This window comes from Canis lupus, chromosome 1, assembly GCF_011100685.1.
Source record: "Canis lupus familiaris isolate Mischka breed German Shepherd chromosome 1, alternate assembly UU_Cfam_GSD_1.0, whole genome shotgun sequence".
NCBI classification, from domain to species: Eukaryota; Metazoa; Chordata; class Mammalia; order Carnivora; family Canidae; genus Canis; species Canis lupus.
The window spans coordinates 63,089,757-63,112,051 of NC_049222.1; the positions used below are offsets into that span (position 1 = coordinate 63,089,757).

At 34.5% G+C, this 22,295-nt stretch overlaps 1 protein-coding gene across 1 annotated transcript in view; it reads right to left on the reverse strand.

Annotated features, from left to right (window-relative positions):
- Positions 1-22,295, reverse strand: part of TRDN (triadin) — a 360,587-nt gene that overhangs the window by 112,911 nt on the left and 225,381 nt on the right. Inside the window, exons 15-20 of the mRNA NM_001389217.1 lie at positions 21,938-21,967; positions 21,201-21,218; positions 17,765-17,797; positions 17,621-17,647; positions 15,511-15,537; positions 7,045-7,092 (exon numbers count right to left, since the gene is read on the reverse strand). Of these exons, the coding sequence (NP_001376146.1) occupies positions 7,045-7,092; positions 15,511-15,537; positions 17,621-17,647; positions 17,765-17,797; positions 21,201-21,218; positions 21,938-21,967 (183 nt within the window). The remainder of the gene's footprint in view (positions 1-7,044; positions 7,093-15,510; positions 15,538-17,620; positions 17,648-17,764; positions 17,798-21,200; positions 21,219-21,937; positions 21,968-22,295) is intronic.

Consider the following 22,295-nt stretch of genomic DNA (forward strand, 5'->3'; position numbering starts at 1 on the left):
TCTAACATAGATGATTAATATATTTTTGCTTAGTAATTAAGTGTATTAGTTCACAAATAATATGTGTCAATATTATTTGAGAAGGAAAATGAGTAAGCTTTGGTGTTAGTGATTTTCCAGAATAGGATTAATTTTAGGTGTAGTCAATAAGATGTGAAGAAAGACAAAGGAACAAGAAAGTCTTAAGTATGCCTAGAGAAAAGTGAACAAGTTTAGCTGAAGGAGAGTATTCCCATAGAGGAGATATGGAATAATTTAAAATAGAATGAGGCCAATTAGAGAAGGACTTGAATTCCAACTAGAGTCAAACTTTACTACACACACTTTACATAAAGGAGCTAGTAAGATGTGTGGTACATTAATGGAAATGAAACACTGATAATTTGTAATTATAATAAAACCCATGGGTATAAAGTCTTATTCATAGTTATTTCATCCAGACGACTTATTATACATATGGTATAGCAAATATGTACTTTCCAGTTTATTTTATCTTGATCTTCTGAAAGGTAAATACCTCACAATAAATAATTTGAATGTAACTTACATACAAAGACCAAGTTTTCTTTTCAACGATGGGTTCTGCATTCATATTAAATAGAGAAGGATAGTCCCCTAAAGCACTGTTTTTTGTTGCTGTTACTCAGAAAAGGTCACTGAAAATACTGATTATCTGTACAGAAAAGAACACATTTTGCATGAAATGATAGATCCTTTCATTTCTACTTCTGATGTAAAATTCATCAAGCCTAATTCTATAGGGAGTAAAGTTTAGAAATAAATAGCTCATGTAATTAAGTGGATTTTCTAACTACCTGGACAAAAGAAGACCTCTTTCAATTTCTCTTTCTATGCTACAGAGTACTTGAAATCTCCTTTGGTGCTAAGAGAAATTCTCTTTTCTCTACATTTGGAAAGGTTTACTTTAGAAAGGGAAAGTAAATTTATATTGTACTTCTTCAGAGATTCCAACTAATATAAAGGAAACAAAGTAACTAACACTCTTTGAAAGTAATGCTTGGATTAGAGATAGTCTTGAGCTAAACTGTGAAAGAGAAGTTGATTTCTGTAGTTTCAGGCTTTTATTTCATTACTCTTCTCCTCAATTTTCTTTAGGGACTTAATTCTCCAATACAATGTAATCTCTTTTCTTGACCCTCATCACTCTTGAAGGCCCTGATGTGTTCCCATTAGCAGTAGGCTTTTACCTAAGCCGTGAGGCTTACTTGGAGATGGGGGTATGCTAGAATCCTGGTAAAGAAATGAGGAGTGTTAGGAAAGTATTTACAGTTTGAAATGTCCCCCACATGATATTTATACATTATTTCTGGGATGTAGACCTACAGCCTTAGTATGATAAACTATTATTTCCAAGAAAATAAGAATGCAATGATATCTGCCCAAGGGTTATTCAGATTTTAAAGGTACAGCCTGGGGATGTCAATGACTAAAACAATGGGATAAATCATTAATCTTAGAAGAAACAGTCTTACATCTTGGATATAAGGGTCCTTGGATATGTATTATGGTGGAGAGACAGGAAATAGAGGTTTCTCACCAATTCTTAGATGATGCTAACTAATCAGTATATTCATAAGACCATCCTCCTGCTTTCAAGTTGATGTATTTCACAAAGAGACAATATAAAATGAAAAGTTTAGAGTATTAATAATGGAATCTGGGAACATCAATAATTTAAGAGTCAGTAAAGAAAAAAAACCACAAACACAAGTCAGAAATAAAAGGTCAAATAATATTGGGCAGAACCAGGAGACTATGTCGTCATGATAGGCCAACAAAAGAGAAGCTTAGGGAAGAGACAAAGTGGTAAAAAAAAACAACTGAGAAACCTAGTAATATGAGTACTGAAATGGTTCCTTCGGTTTAGCACTGATAACATCATCAGCATTATCCAGAGCATCAGTGGCACAGTAGAGACAGAAGGCTCATCCTTGGGGGAGATGTGAAGCAGTACTAGTGCTTCAGTATCCAGAAAACTGATCAAATGTGGGGAGAAAATGGTAGAGAGAGGAATAGTAATCAAGAAAAAGGAGTTTTGAAGTTGAGAATATTTCCAAAATGAGGAATAAAATCGATAAGAAAGAGGATGATACTACAAAACAGCATGGATGCTTGGTTAAAAAGGATACAACTGGAGAAGTTGGTCTTGAAAAGAAGGATAAATACTTTACCTGTGAGATCAAAAGGGAGATGGCTTTAGATTAAACAACAAAATCGAGCTACTAACCTTCTTCTCCTTTTATTTCGAGCCATTTTTTTTTAAAATTTTTTTAAATTTTTTAATTTATTTATGATAGTCACAGAGAGAGAGAGGCACAGAGACACAGGCAGAGGGAGAAGCAGGCTCCATGCACCGGGAGCCCGATGTGGGATTCGATCCCGGGTCTCCAGGATTGCGCCCTGGGCCAAAGGCAGGCGCCAAACCGCTGCGCCACCCAGGGATCCCTCGAGCCATTTTCTTCATCATAATTGCCTGTTATCTTTCACTTCCTCTTCCTTCAATCAATTTGGCATAAAGGCTTTCAAATGTGCCATTCCCTGAAAATTCTTTTATCTTTTGATTTTTTAAAAAGATTTTTTTTATTGATTTCTTTGACAGAGAGAGAAGAGTGAGAGAGAACAAGCAAGGGGAGCAGCAGAAAGGGAGAAGTAGGCTCCCCATTGAGCAGGGAGCCTGATGTGGGACTTGATCCCAGGATCCTGGGATCATGACCTGAGCCACCCTGAGAATTCTCTTTTAAAAATCATGAATAATTATCCACTTGCCAAATGACATGATGACCTCTACCTTGTCACTGGAATGGTTTCTTGTCTATGGTTACTATCACATTATAAATAATTACATCTATTTTTCTTTTAATCTTTCTATTCACTTTTTCCTTTTTTTTCTTTGACTTTCCTTGCCCTCCTTCCTCCAAATGTACATGTTCCCTAGCATTCCACCCCAGCTCTGTTCTTTCTCTAGGCCATCTCTTCATGACAAGCTCACAGACTTTTACTGTTTCCACCATTAACCCACCTATATATCTGCAGTCTTGCCATTGTCTGGAGCTCTAGTTTTACATTTAGAGCCACCTATGTGATGTCACTTGCATATGCTACTAGCACTTTAATTTAAATATATCTAAAATAAATCTTGTCTTCCCTCCCCAAACTACTTCTCACATTCCTTCTTAATTTTTATAATGATATCAACAATATTCTTGTAGCACCCAGTCTGAAAACTTACTATTGTCATTAAGTCATTTCTTTTTTTCCCTCCCAAAGCTGGTAAGTTGTCAAATTCTATTAATATCCCTCCTTTGCAACCTCATAATTAATACCAGGTCCTACTACATGTCATCTACATTATTACATCATAACTACACTGTCTCTTCCTAAAGCAAATGTCTGAGTGTTATTCCTATACTTAAAATTTTCATTAATTCCCTAATGCCCATGGAGTAGTGTCCAATTCTTAAATCAGTCCATTTTACAACATTATTAGCCCTGGTTGTATTAATTCATACCATGTTCCTGAGACCCTTGCTGTTCCTCATATACATCCTACCATTTCCCACCACTTTGCCTTGTTCTCAAGATACCCTTCCAACTAATGATTACATAACAAAATTCTGCTATTTAAAACTTAGCTCCAAAGTCACCTTATATAGTAATGTGACTTTACTTTTCCCCAGGTAAGAAAAAATTTTAAACTCCTATGGAAATTTATCTGTATTTATCTCTTCACCCTGTTGGCTTTGAACCATGTACTATAATTACATAGAAAACTTTTAGGTGATACCAAAAATTGAGGCCCAAACAACTTAGATTCCTATTTTTCAGTATTTTTAATTGCTCAAAAACAATACTGACATCTACATTTTCCCTTAACTATGTTTCTAGTATGTGAACCATAAATAGATGTTAAATGAAAGTGGACATGATTTGAATGCTGCAAAACAAATTTAAATTAAATTTCAATATATCATTAGTATGATATATTGAAAATTAAATACTATATATCCCCTGAAAATATGACTTAATAGTAGGCTTAAGATCAAACAATTCATACTAGATATATAAGTTGGCACACTGAAATTAATTTAAAATATTAAGTTCTTTTAACTGTGAAAATTTTAAAGCAAGCACAAAATCAGTAATTTCCACTTAACGTTGCTATATAATCCCTAGTTCAAACCTCAATGTAGAAGAACAATTTATAATGTTTTGAAACCAAAAATAATTCTTAAATAACTTTCTTATTCTACTTAGTTTTGAAAGACTAGAAGTTGAATCTTGCAAAATATGCTAAGTATTGTGGAGATTAGGGTCTGGCTACTAAATGCATGATGAAACCACATGTATTTTCATGTATGATCGGTTGTCAGTGAGAGGGTAGCGGACAGGAAAACTACTTGACAAATGAGAGAAGTCTTTTTTTTTTTTTTTTTTTTTTGCTTGTAACTTGTTGAAGTGGTAAAGCAGTTCCAGAATTTCAAAATATTTATGACAGCCTTGGAAAGAACACTTGTTTCTGTTCATACTGTAGTTGCAGGCAGATTTAATATGCAAAGTCAGTCAGTCAGTTATTATTTATTTATTTATTTATTTATTTATTTATTTAAAGATTTTCTTTATTTATTCATGAGAGACACAGAAAGAGGCAGAGACATAGGCAGAGGGAGAATCAGGCTCCCTGCGGGGATCCCAGGACCCCAGGATCACGCCCTGAGCCAAAGGCAGATGCTCAACTGCTGAGTCACCCAGGCGTCCCTGCAGAATCATATTTAAGTTAAGAATTGAAGTGTGATATCTAAGACTAACTAGAAGCAGAGTAGTTGGAGCCAGCAGTTTATTTTCATTAAAAGTTTAGTTCTCCTCTTTCATTCCACTGTAAATCTACCAGTCAAGTCTACTTAACCCCAACCAAAATATTGGCTTTACTCTAAACTCAGGGACCATTCTTGGCTGAAGATCCCAATGAGTTCACTAAGTGATAGTTCAATCTCAATTCAGCATCTTTGCTCACTTCCATTTGATCTGATTGGACTCCAAACTATGTGTGCTTGTATTTCTACCCTAATATCCAGGCTCCAAGTGATTCAGAATCTGTGCAGGGCTCAGTTACTAGTATTTAAATCTTTCCTTCTTACTTAACTCTGTCTCCAGATTGTCTTTCATAATCAAGAATTCCCTAAGTTTCAGTATCTGAAATCTAATTCCATATGAACCCCAAATAACTGCTATTAGGACACCCCACTGGCCTCATGATTGGCTACTAATTTTGAAACACAACTTTGCCTCACTTTTGTTCTTGCTTTTAACACATATCAATTTCCTGGCCTCATATTCACTTAACTGAGCCTAGTTTAATGACTTTCTCTGAATTTGTATTAGACCTTTAGCCATTTCATGGTATGAAGGCATTAGCTCACATTCCACTTAATGCTAACAAGGAAAATTGATTTGAAAATAAGACACCATGAAAGAATGTGATACATTAATGCAGACTTTGATGAATTTATGACTCTACCACTTAGGACACATTGATATCTAGCAGAAGATATCAATACAACATGTACTGTAATCACTTATGAAAAATGGCACAACAAATATTAGGTTATTAGAAAAGATATAGTTAGGATTTAATTTTAATAACTCTAGCTTCTATTAATTACCTTACAAAAATTTATATTTTTTTCTTTAAATATTCTTTATCTAATCTAATTTTTGTCTTATCTTTATATATATATGTATACTACCTTATGCATTAATTTATGTGTTAATGGAATATCTTAGTTTATATTATAATTTATCAACTAATACATAAATCTATATTGTGTTAATTTATATCCATGTATACATTTATATTAATATATATGTATATAAGTTGCTTGGCATTGAGAATGTGGATGTATGCTATTTACAATTTATATCTCCCTAGAGTTCTGATATGTATTCTCCCTATAAAGTACATGCAATAAGAGAGTGTTTTAGGAGAAAAATGGAATGCTGTTTTACTGGGGTATGTGTGAAAAGGTATCTGTGGAGGTGTGTGTGTGCGTGTATGTGAGGTTGTTAAATGGTCTCTTGAGATGCTGCTTCTAACAACATTGGATATATTACTGATTTCATTTCTATCTGCAAAACAGAATCACATATTTTCTTTTTCTTTTTTTTTTTATTTTTTAAAGACTTGATTTCTTTATTCATGAGAGACACAGAGAGAGGCAGAGACATAGGCAGAGGGAGAGGCAGGCTCCATGCAGGGAGGGAGCCTGATGTAGGACTTGATCCTGGAACTTCAGATTCACACCCTGAGCCAAAGGCCAACACTCAACCACTGAACCACCCAGGAGTCCCAATCCAGTGTATTTTGAATTGGAAATATGTCAAACTTCTAATCATGATGATTAATTTTAATGTATAGTAATGTTCTCAAAAATACTATTTTTAATGTCTCCTAAAGGGAGTCAATATTCATGTAAACAGTTGCCTCTGATTCAACATGGTTAAGAGAAATAACTGAAACTTAAATTCCAAACTTTCTAATATTTCTTAAAGCAAAATGTCCCCAAGTGAGCAAGCATTTCAAGAAGCACATTTTCTAATCTAATATTATTCAAGCACAACGTGAGCATTGTTCATGTAAGATCTCCTACTCCAAGTTTCATTTGTTCAAGCCTTGTCTTCCTAAGGGAGTATATTGAATTTGAATGCTCTTCAGATGATTGGGATCCTGTTGAGCTTAAATAGCAGCATTTTTCCAGTTTTAAAAAACTAACTTGCAACTGTACTATAATTACTGGTTTTAGTTTATCACCCTAAAGGAATGAAACCTTTGGAACTAGAACACTGAAGACAAAACCTTGTTAGCACAGATCCCATAAATCTTGTGCAAAGTGGGTCTGTTTCTGTATCAATGAAATAGTATAATCAATAAATAGAGCTCTTCTATAAGCATTGAACAAGACATTAAGTTAGAAACCTTAGCAGAAATAAGCTATAGCCATAGCATCTTTTTCTTTACGCTGCATTTACCTTTTTTAGTTGAGGCAGCACTAGTCTCTTCTTTGGCTCGTTCAGTTTCTGCAAATTCAGATATTAAGGAATGAGAAATGGATATCAGAAATGCCAGGTCAATATATTATGATATTGTAAATCAGACAAGACTAAAAGTGCCCAAAAGATAAAACATGGCACCTGAGAGCAAAGCAAGCAGCAGAGAAAAACCACTCTATCAAGTACTTACATATTTTTTTAGGTAATGAACTCTCTTATCTCTCCAAGATACAACTCCATGGCATTAAATCTTAGTGCTTATGTAAGTAGTGGCCATAAAACAAGGTGGCTTATTTCACAAAATACACTGGAATACTAATTGGCTTATGCTTAAATCTAAAATGATGCATGAGTTGCAGGGAAGAGGACTTCAAAAGACTTCTTCATTTAGTCTTAATTATGGGGATGGCAAGCAGTATTTGACCTCAATCAATTAGCTTTATATTATAAAAGATTCACCCTAATATTATGTAAAATTCCATTTGAATATTTCTTAGAGAGACAGAGAGAGGGAGGTGGTGGAAAACAAAAGGCCCAAGAGTCTTCTTGCAGTTTCTCTGAATATCTAGTGTAGAATATAAGAGAGCTGCTTTCAAGACATAATTTGAAATGCTGGTCCTAGTACAAAATTTTGGACCTCAAATCCGTGCTAATTAAAGTTTTCTCTAGTTCGGAAGAAAATAAAGAAAAATACTAATGAACTGGTCAATATTTATAAATCTTGATTTACTTATTTTAATAACTTTTTGACTTTTTGATGTTATTCTCCTTAGTCACCTAAGTTTATTTTTATTCTTATTGGTATCTGAATATATCCCCCTCACTCATATACATTCAACAGTGGAGCCTCTGGGAACAGCCTAAACAATAAGACTCTTCATGCCCTCTTGCCCTCCCTATGACATTGAGTGGTGAGAAAGATCAGATGTCAAAGAAGGCCTTCACATTATGTTCAGGTTTTAATTCCAGAGTGTTAGATACCACAAGCTTTACAAGTTGAGTCTAGGCAAGTAGTCATGTGAGTATCCTCCTCTCCAGGCTGCCTTAAGACCCTGAGTTCAGGACTATCCAGACTCCTGGCTGTTATATACCTTCCAGATAAAGACTTCACATCAGTGGTTCTCAGCATGCATCGGAGTCACCCATGGGCTGTTAAAACACAGATGCTGAGCCCAGAGGGTTTAAGCCAGTGAGTTTGGGGCATGTCCTGAGAATTCACATTTCTAATCAATTCCCAAGTGATGCTTGTGTTGCTGGTCTGGACCACAGTTTGACACTGATAACCAAATGTCCCCCTAAGACACAGTCAAGACTAATTCTTCAGGGATCTCCCTCCCTTTACTTCAGTTGCTACCATGAGTCTAGGCTTCCGGGGGAAAACAGAGTTTACATTTCTTTTAAAAATAGACTCTTTCCAAGTCCTTTCCAAGTCAACTCCACCACAATACACACCCCTGTACCCTCAGCCTCTATTCAGAATGTGCATTGCTTTCTTCTTTTAACCACTTCTTTTAACCTCGCCCCCTAAGGACACTGCATCCCTGCAAGCAGTCTTCTAAAATGAAGAAAGTTTGTTTTCCCATCCCCTACGGACCAAAGCTTCCGGAAGTGATGTATATATCCTCTTTGTCTCATTACTTCTCAAAGGTTGTGATCGCCTTGCTTCCTCTAAATTCCAGTTCCTTTGAAATAAACACTATTAGGTTGCACCTGGCCCTATCCCTCTTTTTCATTGTCTTTAACCAGCCTTATATCCTTGCCCCATTTCTCATTGAGTATTTTTGTGCATAGTTGTCATCTTCTCCATTACTGCTGTGAGATTTGATTCAAAACAACTCTCAATCACAGTTTCCCATTAGAATAAGCGAGGGGGCTATTACGAGTCCATAATTGGAAAGCTTTGAGATTCTAAGTCTGGGATAAGGCTGGACTATAATATATACTGGAAGTTTCCCAAGACATTTAACCAGGATTGGGAGTCACTTACACACACAATTCATATGCCCGCTTGATCTCTCATTGCCTTAGCCTCCTCACTTCTAAAAACTGGACTCCAATTCTCTGATTGCTACCACCCACCAACCAACATACTCTTGGACTTTTCTTTTGCTGCCAAAACTTTGATCCCCCAAATCCTATTCTCTGGCATCACTGCACCATTCTTCTCTCATATCTCACTTACTCAAGAACCTTTTCCAAATAGAATCTGACTCCATCAATACTTTCATTCTTTTGATCCTACGCCTTTCGCAGTCTCCAGATCTTCTTCATATTCTCACTTTAATTCTTACCAAGCTTATATTTGTATATATTTTTTCTCACTTACCAAGCTTATATTTAAATGAGCCATGGTAACATCACTCACTTAGTGTTTACTTTAATAATCATTAGCTGCAGTGGTCTCCCAGACTGCTTTTCAACTGTTGGGTGGCTAAAGACATCAGAAATTTATTCTTTCACCATTCGAGAGGCAAGAAGTCCAAAATGAAGGTGTTGTTGGGCCATCCTCTGAAGTCATTTCTGAATTCTCCTGGAAAGAATCCTTCCTTGCCTCTTCCTAGCTCCTGGTGGTTCCTGGTGACCTTTGGCATTTACTGGTTTATAGATGCACCACCTCAGTTCCTCCTTTTATGTTCTCATAGTTATCTTTCATTTGTGTGTCTCTACGTGTCTCCAAATCTCCCTCTCCTTATAAAGGTACCTGTCACTGGATTCAGGGCCCATTCTAATCCAGTATGACCTCTTCCTAACTTGATTTTGAAATAAGGTCACATTTCAATGGTACTGACTTAAGACTCTTAACATATCCTTTGGTGGGGGCAGACACAACTCAACCCATTATGCCCCCCAAACACCAAAACTACCTTATGCCTGCCACCCAAACAGCCATCCAAACTCACCCTGCTGCAGATCTCACTTGAAAGGTCTCAGTTCAATATTTAAGAGAGTGTTCAGCCCTGACCAGCAATACTAGCACAGATGTAGGGAGTTTGTTTTCTCATTCTAGACAACAAGCCCGTGCATTCCCTCCCCTCCTCAAGCTACCAGTATCCTGCAGTGCAGAGGCAAGCTGCTAGGACAAATTCATAGACAAAGTAAAAGCAGACTACACTACCTCATATTTTCCCTACCTCGCCAGCACCGCCTGTGCCATTTGTTTTCCTGCGCATCCCACAGGATGCTCAGTCCCTGCCTCTATTTAATACCAGTCCAGCCTGCATCCCATCTCCTTCTGCCAAGTCAAGGCATTTTTTCTTGCAAATATTACTGCTGTCTGCTACCTCATCAGTTTTCCACTTCAGTGATACTTGCAGACACATAATATGTCACTCTAACCACAGACAACCACATCCTTTGCTTATATCCGCCCCCTACCCCAGCTGCTTATCTCTCTGTGGTCCATCATGGCCGGAGGGAGCTGCAACACAATGTCACCACTTCTATCTTCTCATTCTCTGGGTTTTTAAAGCCTAATTAATTATGATAAATATTATAGAAATGAGAGGCAGAAAGACATATAGCATATGCACACATTTTAACAAATGGTAAAGAAAAAAATGCTTAAGAAATAAAATATTGTTAAAACTTTGAAATCTCTTAACTCATTCCACTACCTCATGCCTTTCCTTTCATCTCAGAATCATCATTGTCCTAAATTTTGTATGAATCATTTCCTTATTTTTCAGTACAGTTTTTTATTATATATACTTATTTTTAAATGAAGATAATTTTTATATAGACCATATTATATTCTTTAGTGAGATAGCTATAAAAATTGATTTATATTATTTACCTATTGTGATTTGCTTCTTTCAAAACATCATGTTGAGATGCAGTGTTAAAATAGTGAAAGAGGCTATTAAGCCGGGGTAGTCTAGTGACTTTGCTAGCTTACGTAAATAAACTGAAGCCAGAATTATCTAGATTTTTCTGAGAAAACTAAAACTTAAGAACAACTATCAAGATGGTCAAATAAGTTTTCTCAATGAAATGAACATTTAAATTCGAGTCAATTAAATAATTGCTTTGCTTTGCTTCTGTGTCTTCTTAAGCCTCTGCCCTAGCCCTTGACTACAGAGTACCCCTAACTATTTTTCGTTTTTGGCACTGCTTGATTCAAATCATTGTTTGCTTAAATAAATTCAGTTTAACCTTTTACAGAAGCCATGTTGACATGAGGAGCTGTAGTTATCATTTTTAACTGCTGTATAGTATTCCACTATATATATGTGTATGTATATATTCTAATGCCTACACATCCATTCTCCTGCCAATCAACATTAGGTCACATCTGATTTTGTGCTGTTATACATAATCCTGCTATGAACATTTCCACGCATGTCTCCTGGTACACATGTGCAAGAATTTTCTTAAAAGTGAAATTACTGGGTCATAGCATTTGCTCATGTTTAATTTTTCCAGATAAATGCCAGAATGTTCCCCCAAATTTTACATTCACACCAACAGTGTATGTGAGAGTTTCTATTGCTTCACGTCATTACCATTACCAGAATAATCATTTTCCTCTTTTTTGGTCAATCTGGCATGTGTACAACAGTTCTTATTGTAGAGCTTTAATTAAAATTCCAATATACTAAGAGACTGAATATTTTTGATATGTTTATAAATGATTTGTGGAGTTGTTTTTAATGCTTACTTAAATCTTTTTATCCACTTTTTTTACCCACTGTCTATCAAGTCATCTTGTCTTTCATTTTTATTTATTTTTTTGCTACTCATCTCTTGCTACTTATATGTGCTACAGATATCTTTTCCAAGTGTGTAGTTTGTCTTTTATTAGAATTATATCAATAATATTTTGAATTCATTTAGCCAGAATTGTCTGTGATTTGGGGCATGATCTTATAATTTACTATCCAAACTGAACAAGTGAAAGGAAGTGCTAGTAATAATTATTCTGAAATGATATGAATATGAATATGAATATTGTTTTAACCAACTGAGATTCATGGTCATACATGTGATGCAATCTGTGTTCTATTTTTTTAAAGATTTTATCTATTTATGCAAGAGAAACACAGAGAGAGGCAGAGACACATAAGAGGGATAAGCAAGCTGCCTGTGGGAAGCCTGATGTAGGACTCAATCCCAGGACCCCAAGATCATGACCTGAGCCAAAGGCAGAAGCTCAACCACTGAACCACTCAAGTGCTCCTAAAATCTGTGTTCTAGACACACTTTATTAACATCAGACTTATTGTTCAGGCCCATAGATATTTCCCCCAGGAATTTCCATGACAGAGTATGTAATTGAATCCCAAAAGCCATGCCATGTTTTTGACTAATATAAATTGTACCCAAGTACTCTTTCTAATATCATATAACTAATGAAATTCAAGGGACTTTTTATCTCCTTTTTATAAAAAGTAATCTCTGAAAAAAAAAAAAAAAAAAAGTAATCTCTGCATCCAATATGGGGTTCAAACTCACCAACCCAAGATCAAGAGTCACATGCTCCACTGACTGAAACAGCCAGGTGCCCCAAAGGGACTTTATCTTAAAATTCTGTATACTGCTTCTCCTGAAGAATCTTGACATGCATTAGTAGATTAACTGATAGACTCACATGTTTAGGTACTGAAATGTAGTTAAGTGATAGACATAAGCTTGGTGGCCGAGCATATCACAAATCTAATGCGGTACTAATATCCAAGGGAAGAAAAATGCCTGATTATTGCCATTTCATGTAAATTTAAACCCACGATTTAAAATGGCTAGCCTTTGGTCCTGATTTGGTCTTTGGAGACTTTTTTGCTCAAAATTCAAACTGACCAGAGACTGAGAGAATATGCACATGGAATATATGATCAGAGCCCTGTGGTCCTTGATATAAAGAAGGAAGTAATGAATAGCAGTGTTTCTCAAGGTCTTGAGGCACACTGGTCACTGAATTGTCCTTGGGGGAAAAAGGATACGATGTAGTCAAACACATTTGCTAATCCTTGACTACTGCATTCCTTCCTGAAGATTCACCAAGGAGAATGATAAAGATCTGAAATGACCTAAGGCTTACAAAATCTGCTTGTTTCATCCTCTTCCTGCTTGGAAATGGAAATGTCATAGTGTCAGCTCCTGTGTTGCTATCCAGTGTGTGGGAAAGCAGGGACAGTGGACTGCAGAGAAGGGAATTGGGTGTGTTGAGACATTTTTGTATGTCCTATGATAGATGGGTTTGTGTTAACTTGCAGAAATTGTAAATCTAGGTTTGGCATGTCTGCTTGGTCCCAGCCAGTCTTCATCCATTCACAGAATTACTGACACATAACTCTGTATGTGGAGGTATTAAGTGCTGCTTCACAGCACTACATCATTGAACCTGAAAGATTTCCCTTTCCTTGAAGCTCATGGTACCATGATAACTAACACCCTGAACTGATACAGCTCCTGGGTTTGTCTGTGTCCTCCAGTATTTTTCCTATAGTAATTTTGATTTCCTTAGGACCTAGAAGAAATGGTTCCACACGCCAACCTAATTGACATTCTAGTTATTTCCTTGAATGAAGTGCTAATGCCAAATTACCTTGCAATTGTATCATATAAATACTTAATTTACCTTGATTTAGCTATACATCTTACTCTCATTTGTTCTCGTAATTTAAGATACTGTAAAATCATATCCCAAATTTTTAGGTTATATACACAAAACTATGTGCTCATATATGGTGATTTTAGGAATTTTCAAGAGTATTTTTAATGATATGCAACCTTTACATTAGGCAATAACTTTACAAAAGGCCCATTGTACATAGCAGATGTGAAAAAAATCTTTTTTTTTAAGATTTTATTTATTTATTCATAGAGACAGGGAGAGAGGCAGAGACACAGGCAGAGGGAGAAGCAGGCATCATACAGAGAACCTGATGTGGGACTCGATCCAGGGTCTCCAGGATCACGCCCTGGGCTGCAGGCGGCGCTAAACTGCTGCACCACCGGGGCTGCCCTGAAAAAATTCTTCTGTTGTATAGTTTCAAGACTAAAAGGCAACTTTTACTTGAAGAAATAGATGTTCATGTTGTTAATAGAAAATTTAAACAATTTATGTATTATCTCTAAATTTTTTTATTGAGGGATAATGCTTCTGTTAAGTCTAAATCTCTCAACCATGTGAAGAGTTGAGTATTAATTCTTTTGAAACTTTTATAATGGGCCTAAGATGATTTAGCAACTCAATTTGCTAATTTCCTGCAAAAGATGCTGATCTCTTCAAAACTTGATTGGATGGTGTGTTTCATAGACAGCAAAACTTACAGGGTTGTTTTACTGCAAATCAACATTTTTATCTATATGTCGTATTTTTCTAGGAAGAAAGTGTTCATTTTTAGCATAATCTTCAATCTAAAGTTCTCTACCAGTGCTGCAAAATTATCAGTTTTGTTTTATATATTTTCTTGATTATGCATTTCTACAAAGTATTAGCATACTGAGGATTCCATAATATAAAGTTCCAATCAGCTTTACATTCAACTAAAATTTTTCATGAAAATACAAATGAAATTTTAGATACGTGTTACACCTCTCAAAGTCTAGAATGTCTATGTAAATACCTCCAACTCTAATTTTTTAAAAGTACCTACCTAGTTACTCAAAATTATATTTTCTAATTTTTATCTGATATATCCACCAATGATATACTCTATCTCAAATCCTGACACTAAATAAAACACACATTTGTTTTATGTATTAGTACCATCATTAATACCTATGCAGCTCCAAACCAAATGAAAAATATTATTGTATTTACATCATGCATAAAACTGAGATTTGACCATAATCTTAGAAAAGCTTAGAAGTCATTACACCTAAAATAATTTTCATTAGTGACAATCTGTTAGGTACTTCACCTAATTCAGAAAAACCATCAAAGAAACCAGCATTTTTCCTAAGTATATTGTCAAACTTAATATGGATGCAAATGCCATGGTATCAATTCTCCGTCAGTATTCATAATCTGAAGATATAAACCTTAGAAGGAAATTATGACATTACATGAACAGTAGTTAGAATTATTAGGGGTTTCATTTCATTCAAGACACAATGGATTTCACTGGTATTCAAATTGTGTTGCCTACCTATGTGGTCAAGTGATTAATCAATAGGAAAATTAAGTCTGATGTGCTTAAGAAACTGAAGAGATCATTTATTCATCAAAATAAAAAATAAAAATACAAACTACTCAGAAAGGAGTTATGATATGGACAAATTAACATTTCCAAATGAAAATAAATTTTAAGAAGAATAAATGGATAAAAAAGAAAAGGTTGAATAATTATGTATATTAGTTCAACAAATATTAATAGCAAGAAACATTTGGTAAGCCAGCCTCGAAAATTAGCATTAGCCTTGTCTATAGCAGAAAACTTAAATTAGTAAGCTGCTGAAATATGCTCTTTTCTTTTTTTTTTTTTTTAATTTTATTCAACATACTTGCTTTTACTTGTTTTTCACTTGGAGCTGTTAAAGACAAGAAACAAGAAGATCTAAATTAATTACAAGTCCACAGTCTCTTTCTCAAATAGGTTTAAGGTTATTTATTTTCTTAAAGATTGTATTATAACCTTGGAAACTAAGGAAAAACACTGGTCTCAGAAGGAGAAAATACAACACTGTGACATTTTCTTTGATGTACTATAAATACATGCCATGAACCACAGATTTTTTTATACTTATATATATCTTCTCCCAACACAGAATGCTCATTCACAATTTATTCATTTTGTTTTCCTTTTCAATTAGCTAAGGATTTGATTGTTTTTATATACAAGCCAGTGCATTTTCCTTAAAGTCATAGGAAAAGAATTAATAAATTATCCGATGGTTTCAATTGTTAAAATAGAGCTAATTACTGCCACACTGCTACCCTGTAATCATACTCTGAAATAAACAGATAATGATTTCAAGCAATTTAAGTTATTGTATTTTGTCATGTTTAATATTAGACAATAATAATAAATAGTTAGCTATTTATTAATATTCTTGAAACTGATTATACTCATAGTCATTCTGAATGTTTCTCCATGTTTATGTGTTTCTATGATATATACTCTATTTTAGTTTTCTGCATATGTGCATAAATGAGAATATGTGTTTGGCCCACCTGTGAGAATCTTACTCACAAATGAACAAATCTCTGTTCTCTGTAAGGTAGACAAAAGCATTCCTTCCCAAAGGATAAATAATATCAATGTTAATGTGAAATGATGAAATGTGATTATTTATTTCATCTTGGAAAATATTTAAAAGTCATTCCCTTTTATTTTTTTAAATGTGGTTATTCTATTTGGTATTTCTCCTTTCATTTAATAAACCATTATCAAGTGCCTACAGTATGTATGCCTGGCATTATAATAGGCACTCTAATTTCTGACTCTTTAAAATGGAAACAAGAAAAGGTAATGTAATTATAACAGTATTGTGAGTGCCTATTATAAAGAAAAAAGGATGATGCTATGGGAACTAGTTGGAGAAAAAAACTAAATGGATTTGCGTTGTCTGAGGAAGTTTCACAAACTTAGAAGAATAAGAAATGGAGCTTTGAACCTGTTGTTTGCTGTAGTCTGTGGCAGGCATGGGGGTGGGGTAGGAAATAGTTGAGTTAAATTTGTGTGGTTGGTTATTTACATAACACTGGGTAAATGCAATTTCCATTTAAATGCAATAAAATGGGAAGACAACCAATGGACATTAAATTGATCTATGACTACCTACACATACATACCCACAAACGAAAACTTGGTGACGTTCGTTGAGTAAAATTTGAAGGCAAAATCGACATGTAATATTTTAAAATGAAGTCAGTAAAATAGGTTTAGAAAGTTGCATTTATTTTAATTTGAAATAGCTGATAGGGCAAGCTAAATGATAGAAACCTTTAAGAAAGCCATTTGGAATCCACACCAACAGTATTCTTAGATATATTTGTTTGTATGTGTGTTTTACTGATGGTTGATTCTCAATTCAATTTTCCTCCATTAGAATATAAATATACTGAGGGCAAAATTTGCCTCTACTTTCGCTGCAGCTCCCCTGAGTACTCAAGGAATGTCATTAAGTAATGTTTTGAATAGGGCGAGAATATTTGCTGGAATTGAATATTCCATATTTTACAAGTAAAGCAATATTGGATGCATTTACAGAAAGTGGGTTTTTTTTTTCTTGTTTTGTTTTGTTTTTGTTATTTTACACTCAGCTGTGCTTCTCACACACTGCTCTGACAAATTCATGGGAGGTCTTAGGAAGTTAGGGATTCTGATTTAGTCAGTCCCTGATGAAGCCAAAGACACTGTATTTCTAACAACCTGATGCTGCTGGTTCACAGAACTCTCAGTGGACAGCAAGAGTCTAACATATTATTTGGCTTCTGTTTTCTGAAACTACATTGATATTAACTCTATGTCATGAATTTTAAGTAAAGACCATGGGTTGAAGGGATTTTCTGCCTTTTCTTGGCATCGTCCTTACCACCTGTCTGAGGCTGCAATATTAATAAACATGGGACATCAGGTAGGAAGAATCCAGGAACATGAATCTAACTCACCTGAATGTTCCTTCTTTGACGACTTTGCTGCATCAAACAAAAGAAAAGGAAAAAGTCAACATTCTAAGCCATTCTATCACAATTCAGTATTCAATTGCAAATTAATATAATGAAAGTAAGATAGAGGAATTTAAAAACAGTTACCTGGTTCCACGTATTTTTCTTTCTTTTCCTGTTCTGAAACATAGTATTATTGTTATTATTATTATTATTATTCCAATTTTATATGTCACAATTTAATCGCTTTAGCACAGATAAACATATATGTGCTAATACTACACTGCAGCAACTAATAAAACAAACTAATAAAATGAATAAAAGAAATCTTTCCTTCTCTTTCCCTCACTGAGTTCCTTCACAGAAGAGCATAAAAATATTTTGTGTAAGAGGAATTAAATTTTTCATGGATAATAAACCAAAAAAATTAATTAGAGTCTATAAATAATGGAAAACATTTAGTTTGCTATTGTATTAGGTCAACATGAAATAAATTTGGGATAAAAAATAAACACAAAGGATAATTATTTCAGCTCTTTTAAAATGATTTTCAGATACAGTTGGACAGATTTCATCTGGAGTTCCTCTTGGAAGGTGAACTCTTCTTATACTGAAAGTTATTTAAGACAAAGGCCTTTCTGCGGCAAACTGAAGACACTGAAATAGATTGAATTTTCGGGGGAAAATAAAACACATTTCCCTTGTTTTTAGGACAAATGCTCCGTATAGAGTCCTTTTTAGATAGTATTTCTTTTTAAGAACCCACTTCTGTCAATATTGTATGAGACAATGCATTATTCTGGCCTCAAGAGTAAGACGACATTTATATTATAATAAGAACTAATTTTATACAAAGTGCAAGTACTAATTTTATGCGAAGTGCTATTATCTGCAATCCTATTTTTTGTTTTGCCTTGACAAGCTTGTCAAATTGATTTAAAAGAAGATTTTCAGGAAATGTCTTAACATAGGTACATTATTATAAGCTTTTTTTAAAGAAAAGGTACAACGAGATTATTTTAAAGTTTCATTCAATGAATACATTTTGGAGACCAGAAGATGTTTACGCTGAAAGAATTTTAAGAACTATATTTTGGGAACACAGAGAGCCATCAAATCTACAGTCATCTCATCAGTCACTCAAGCGTACAATTTTATCAAGAATGTAGTCATATAAGTATAAAGAGCAATTTATCCACTCTCAAGAAGCATGCAGGCAGTAAAACAAATAAACAAATGACTTGACCAAGCGTCACAAGTCAAAAAGAAGACACTTAGGTGACTTAGCTAAAATTAAACACAGTGAGAACATGCCAAAAGTTGTTTGAAAAATATGGAGCAATTAAATGTGTTGCTTAATTTACTGCTGAACTGAAACACCATTCATGTAATGTATCTAAGAAATTTGCAAAGCAATGATAGTTGAAAAAATACTGGAAGTCAATCTGGGTATGCATCAAAACTGAATTCTGGCATATGTGGTATTACAAAGGTAAAATAAGACCCTTACAATCACAACAGAAAGCCATCATATAAACAGAAAAACACCCGTGCTAATTTGGAACAATGTTAAGAGCACTTATTATGTAAGATAATTCAAGATATCGTTATTGAATTATCTTTGATAAATATAAAGTAAAATACTCTTTAATTCAACAAGGACTGCCAAATCATAGCTATGATTGACTTGTTTTTGCTTTTTATTTTGAAAAAATTATAGTTTATAAAAATTTTCAAAAATATGTATAGGAAGATCCCCCCATGTACTTTTCACCCTGTTTCTCAACCATGATTTATTTTAAACTCAGAAAAGAATAACTTCTTAATTGCGATAACTAGACAAGTAGAAGCAAAGTAAGAATACAGGGATGGAGATGTATAATTGAAAGAAGCAATCTTAAAGATAGAAAGTCTAAGTCAAACAAATTCAAAGATATAACCATAACAACAATAAAAGCAAGTCTGGGGGTATCTGGGTGGGTGTCTCAGTTTGTTCAGAGTCTGACTCTTGGTTTCAACTCAGGTCATGATCTTGTGCGTTGTGCGATCCAGCCCCACGTCAGCCCCCAGGCTCTGACAGGAGTCGACTTCTCTAGGCTCTCTCTCTCTCTCTCTGTCTCTCTGCTCTCCCCCCACCCCCCACTGGTGGTCTCACACGTGAGCACACGAGCATGCGAGCTCTCTCTCAAATAAATAAATAAATCTTTTTAAAAAAACAAAACAAAACAAAACAACTCTAGATGATAAACCGGAGCAAACAAGTTAATTTAAAATGAATTATTAGTTGTTTAGAGGAATTTTTTTTTTCTTTTCTCTATTACTGCCCAAGTCACAATCCACCAAACTTCTCAGTGAGGGATGTAAATGAATGCCTGGGAAGGCCTTTTTAAAAAAAAATTAAATATACCAATTCTCTGAAGATTGCCAAAGAGATGCAGTGTGTCTGCAAGATCTTTTAAATTATATAGCCTGCAATAAAGTGAGGGCCTTAAGGTTACATATATATTATTTAACATCATTTTTCACATCTCTGGTTATCCTCCATTTTCCTGCTGGTGCACTGGTTTATAGAGTGTTTCTGTGTCTGTCTGTGAGCCAATGCTCATCAGCAGCTGTGCACACACATAAATTTGAAACTGAAGGAACACATACTTCTCTATAGATAGATTGCTCCCCCTGGCTGAGTTGTACTATAATTTCATGATTCTTTCCACAGAACATCTTAGAGCATTTTTATGACATAGAATGCCTCAGTGTCCTCACCTTTTGGAGGACCAAAACATACATAAAATCTTCAAAAAGTGTTGTATGTTTTAAAACAGACGTTTTTTAAATATCACTGGGATCTTTAAAAGCTCTGCATTTCTGGGAATGAGATGATTTTCAACAGCTGATTGAATAGGGTTAAATTGGGGGGTTTTTGTTTCCATTTGTTCAACATATCCTAATTCCTTCAGAAGAGAGCATGTACTTGCAAAAGATACAACGCAGAGGCATCTGGCTTTCCCGTTAGCAAACAGCTTTAACAGGGTGTTAAAGCAACAGTGGAGGGTATGGATTGCAAGCGATGCATATATAAGCCACAGTGCTTATAAGGGGGAAATCACATTAAGAATGAAATGTCAAATATCATATGGACATGCCAAAATATTTACGGATATAAGGAAAAAGATAAGAGGGAAAGAGGTTATAAAACCAGGCTGAAAAACAACTTCTCTTTGGTCTTTTTTAAGGACTGAGAACTAACCAGATTATAGGAACTAAATTTACAGGAACTAAATTTATTCCAATAACCGAAATGAAGTTATAATTTTGGTTATGAGGCTGTGGATAATATTATTAGATGATTGTATGAATTTGGGAAGGAATTTAAGAATGACTGCCATGGTTTTTAGTCCCTCTGATCTTCAGGTTATATATATTTTTTTCATTCTAACAAAAAATAACAAGTAGAGCTCACATGCATCAAATATAAAAGAGATATTCAAAACTGCAAGTCTAAATATACCAGCAAGCCAATAATAGTTGTAAAGAGAAAAAAAGAAAACATATACACAAATATACTTTGCATGCATTTCCTTACTTTTTCCCTTGGGATGTTCTGTTGAAAGAAATAAAAACAATTTAAAAAACCAATTGCTTTTAAAATGTTTAAAGGTAAAATTACTCCCCCAACATATTGACTAGACTAAAATTTTTCCAACCCCTTCCACCATTCTCTCTCGAATTTCAGGTTGCTCTGAGGTATTGCCGATTACTACTATAGGCGTTTCCATAATTTGAGTGCAAAGCATTGTTTGACAATGCATCAAACTAGGATTACACGGTTTAGCCATTTTCAATGATATATATCTTGCAGTCTTCTTAAACACAGGTGAACACATAATCACATATAAGCAAATACAAAAGAAACATATGAGTTGCCAGATGAGTAATGATTCTATTCAAGACTTAGAGGGGACGATTCAGTTCCTAACTGATGCTGATGTATCCAAGATTAATTGAATTTATGCTTTCTAGTAAAATAAATGCTTGATTCTGAACATTATTCAATTTTTTGTCAAGAAACATTTCTTTGAAAATAATTATTGTGAAAGGTAAACATACACAGTATTTATTTTTTATTTTGCCAAATATACCTCATAGCAATATTGTCAGAAAATATTTGCCTCTCTCCCACATGTTCTCTCTCTCTCTCACTTTCTCTCCTCTATCCCATATTCTCATGTATTGTTTTTTCTTCTACAATAATCCTTTAAGAGGAAATGCAATTTGGGAATTCATCAAATATAAGACAGAAAAGGAAAATACTTCCAATACCTTCTACAGGTGTTTTTGTTTTCTTGGAATCTGAAAATACAAAGATAAATAATTGATAAAGCACATACGATAAATCAACAACTGATTAGTTTACAATAAAATGCCAAACACTCTGAAATAATCTTCAACAAAGTGGACTGATGCATGATGTATTTCTAGAATCTGGGGTTTAAAGAGAAATAACTGTTTTTGAGAAGATGAGTACAGAGTGAGGGAGTACACAAGAAATTTTCTGAAATAGGAAGACTATAAAAAAGAACAAAGATGAAAGAAAATATCCACATAGAGTTTTCACAGAGATCATATGGTGCCTATCAAAGCTTTAACCTTTTAATAGAAAGTCAAGCTGAGCCAATAT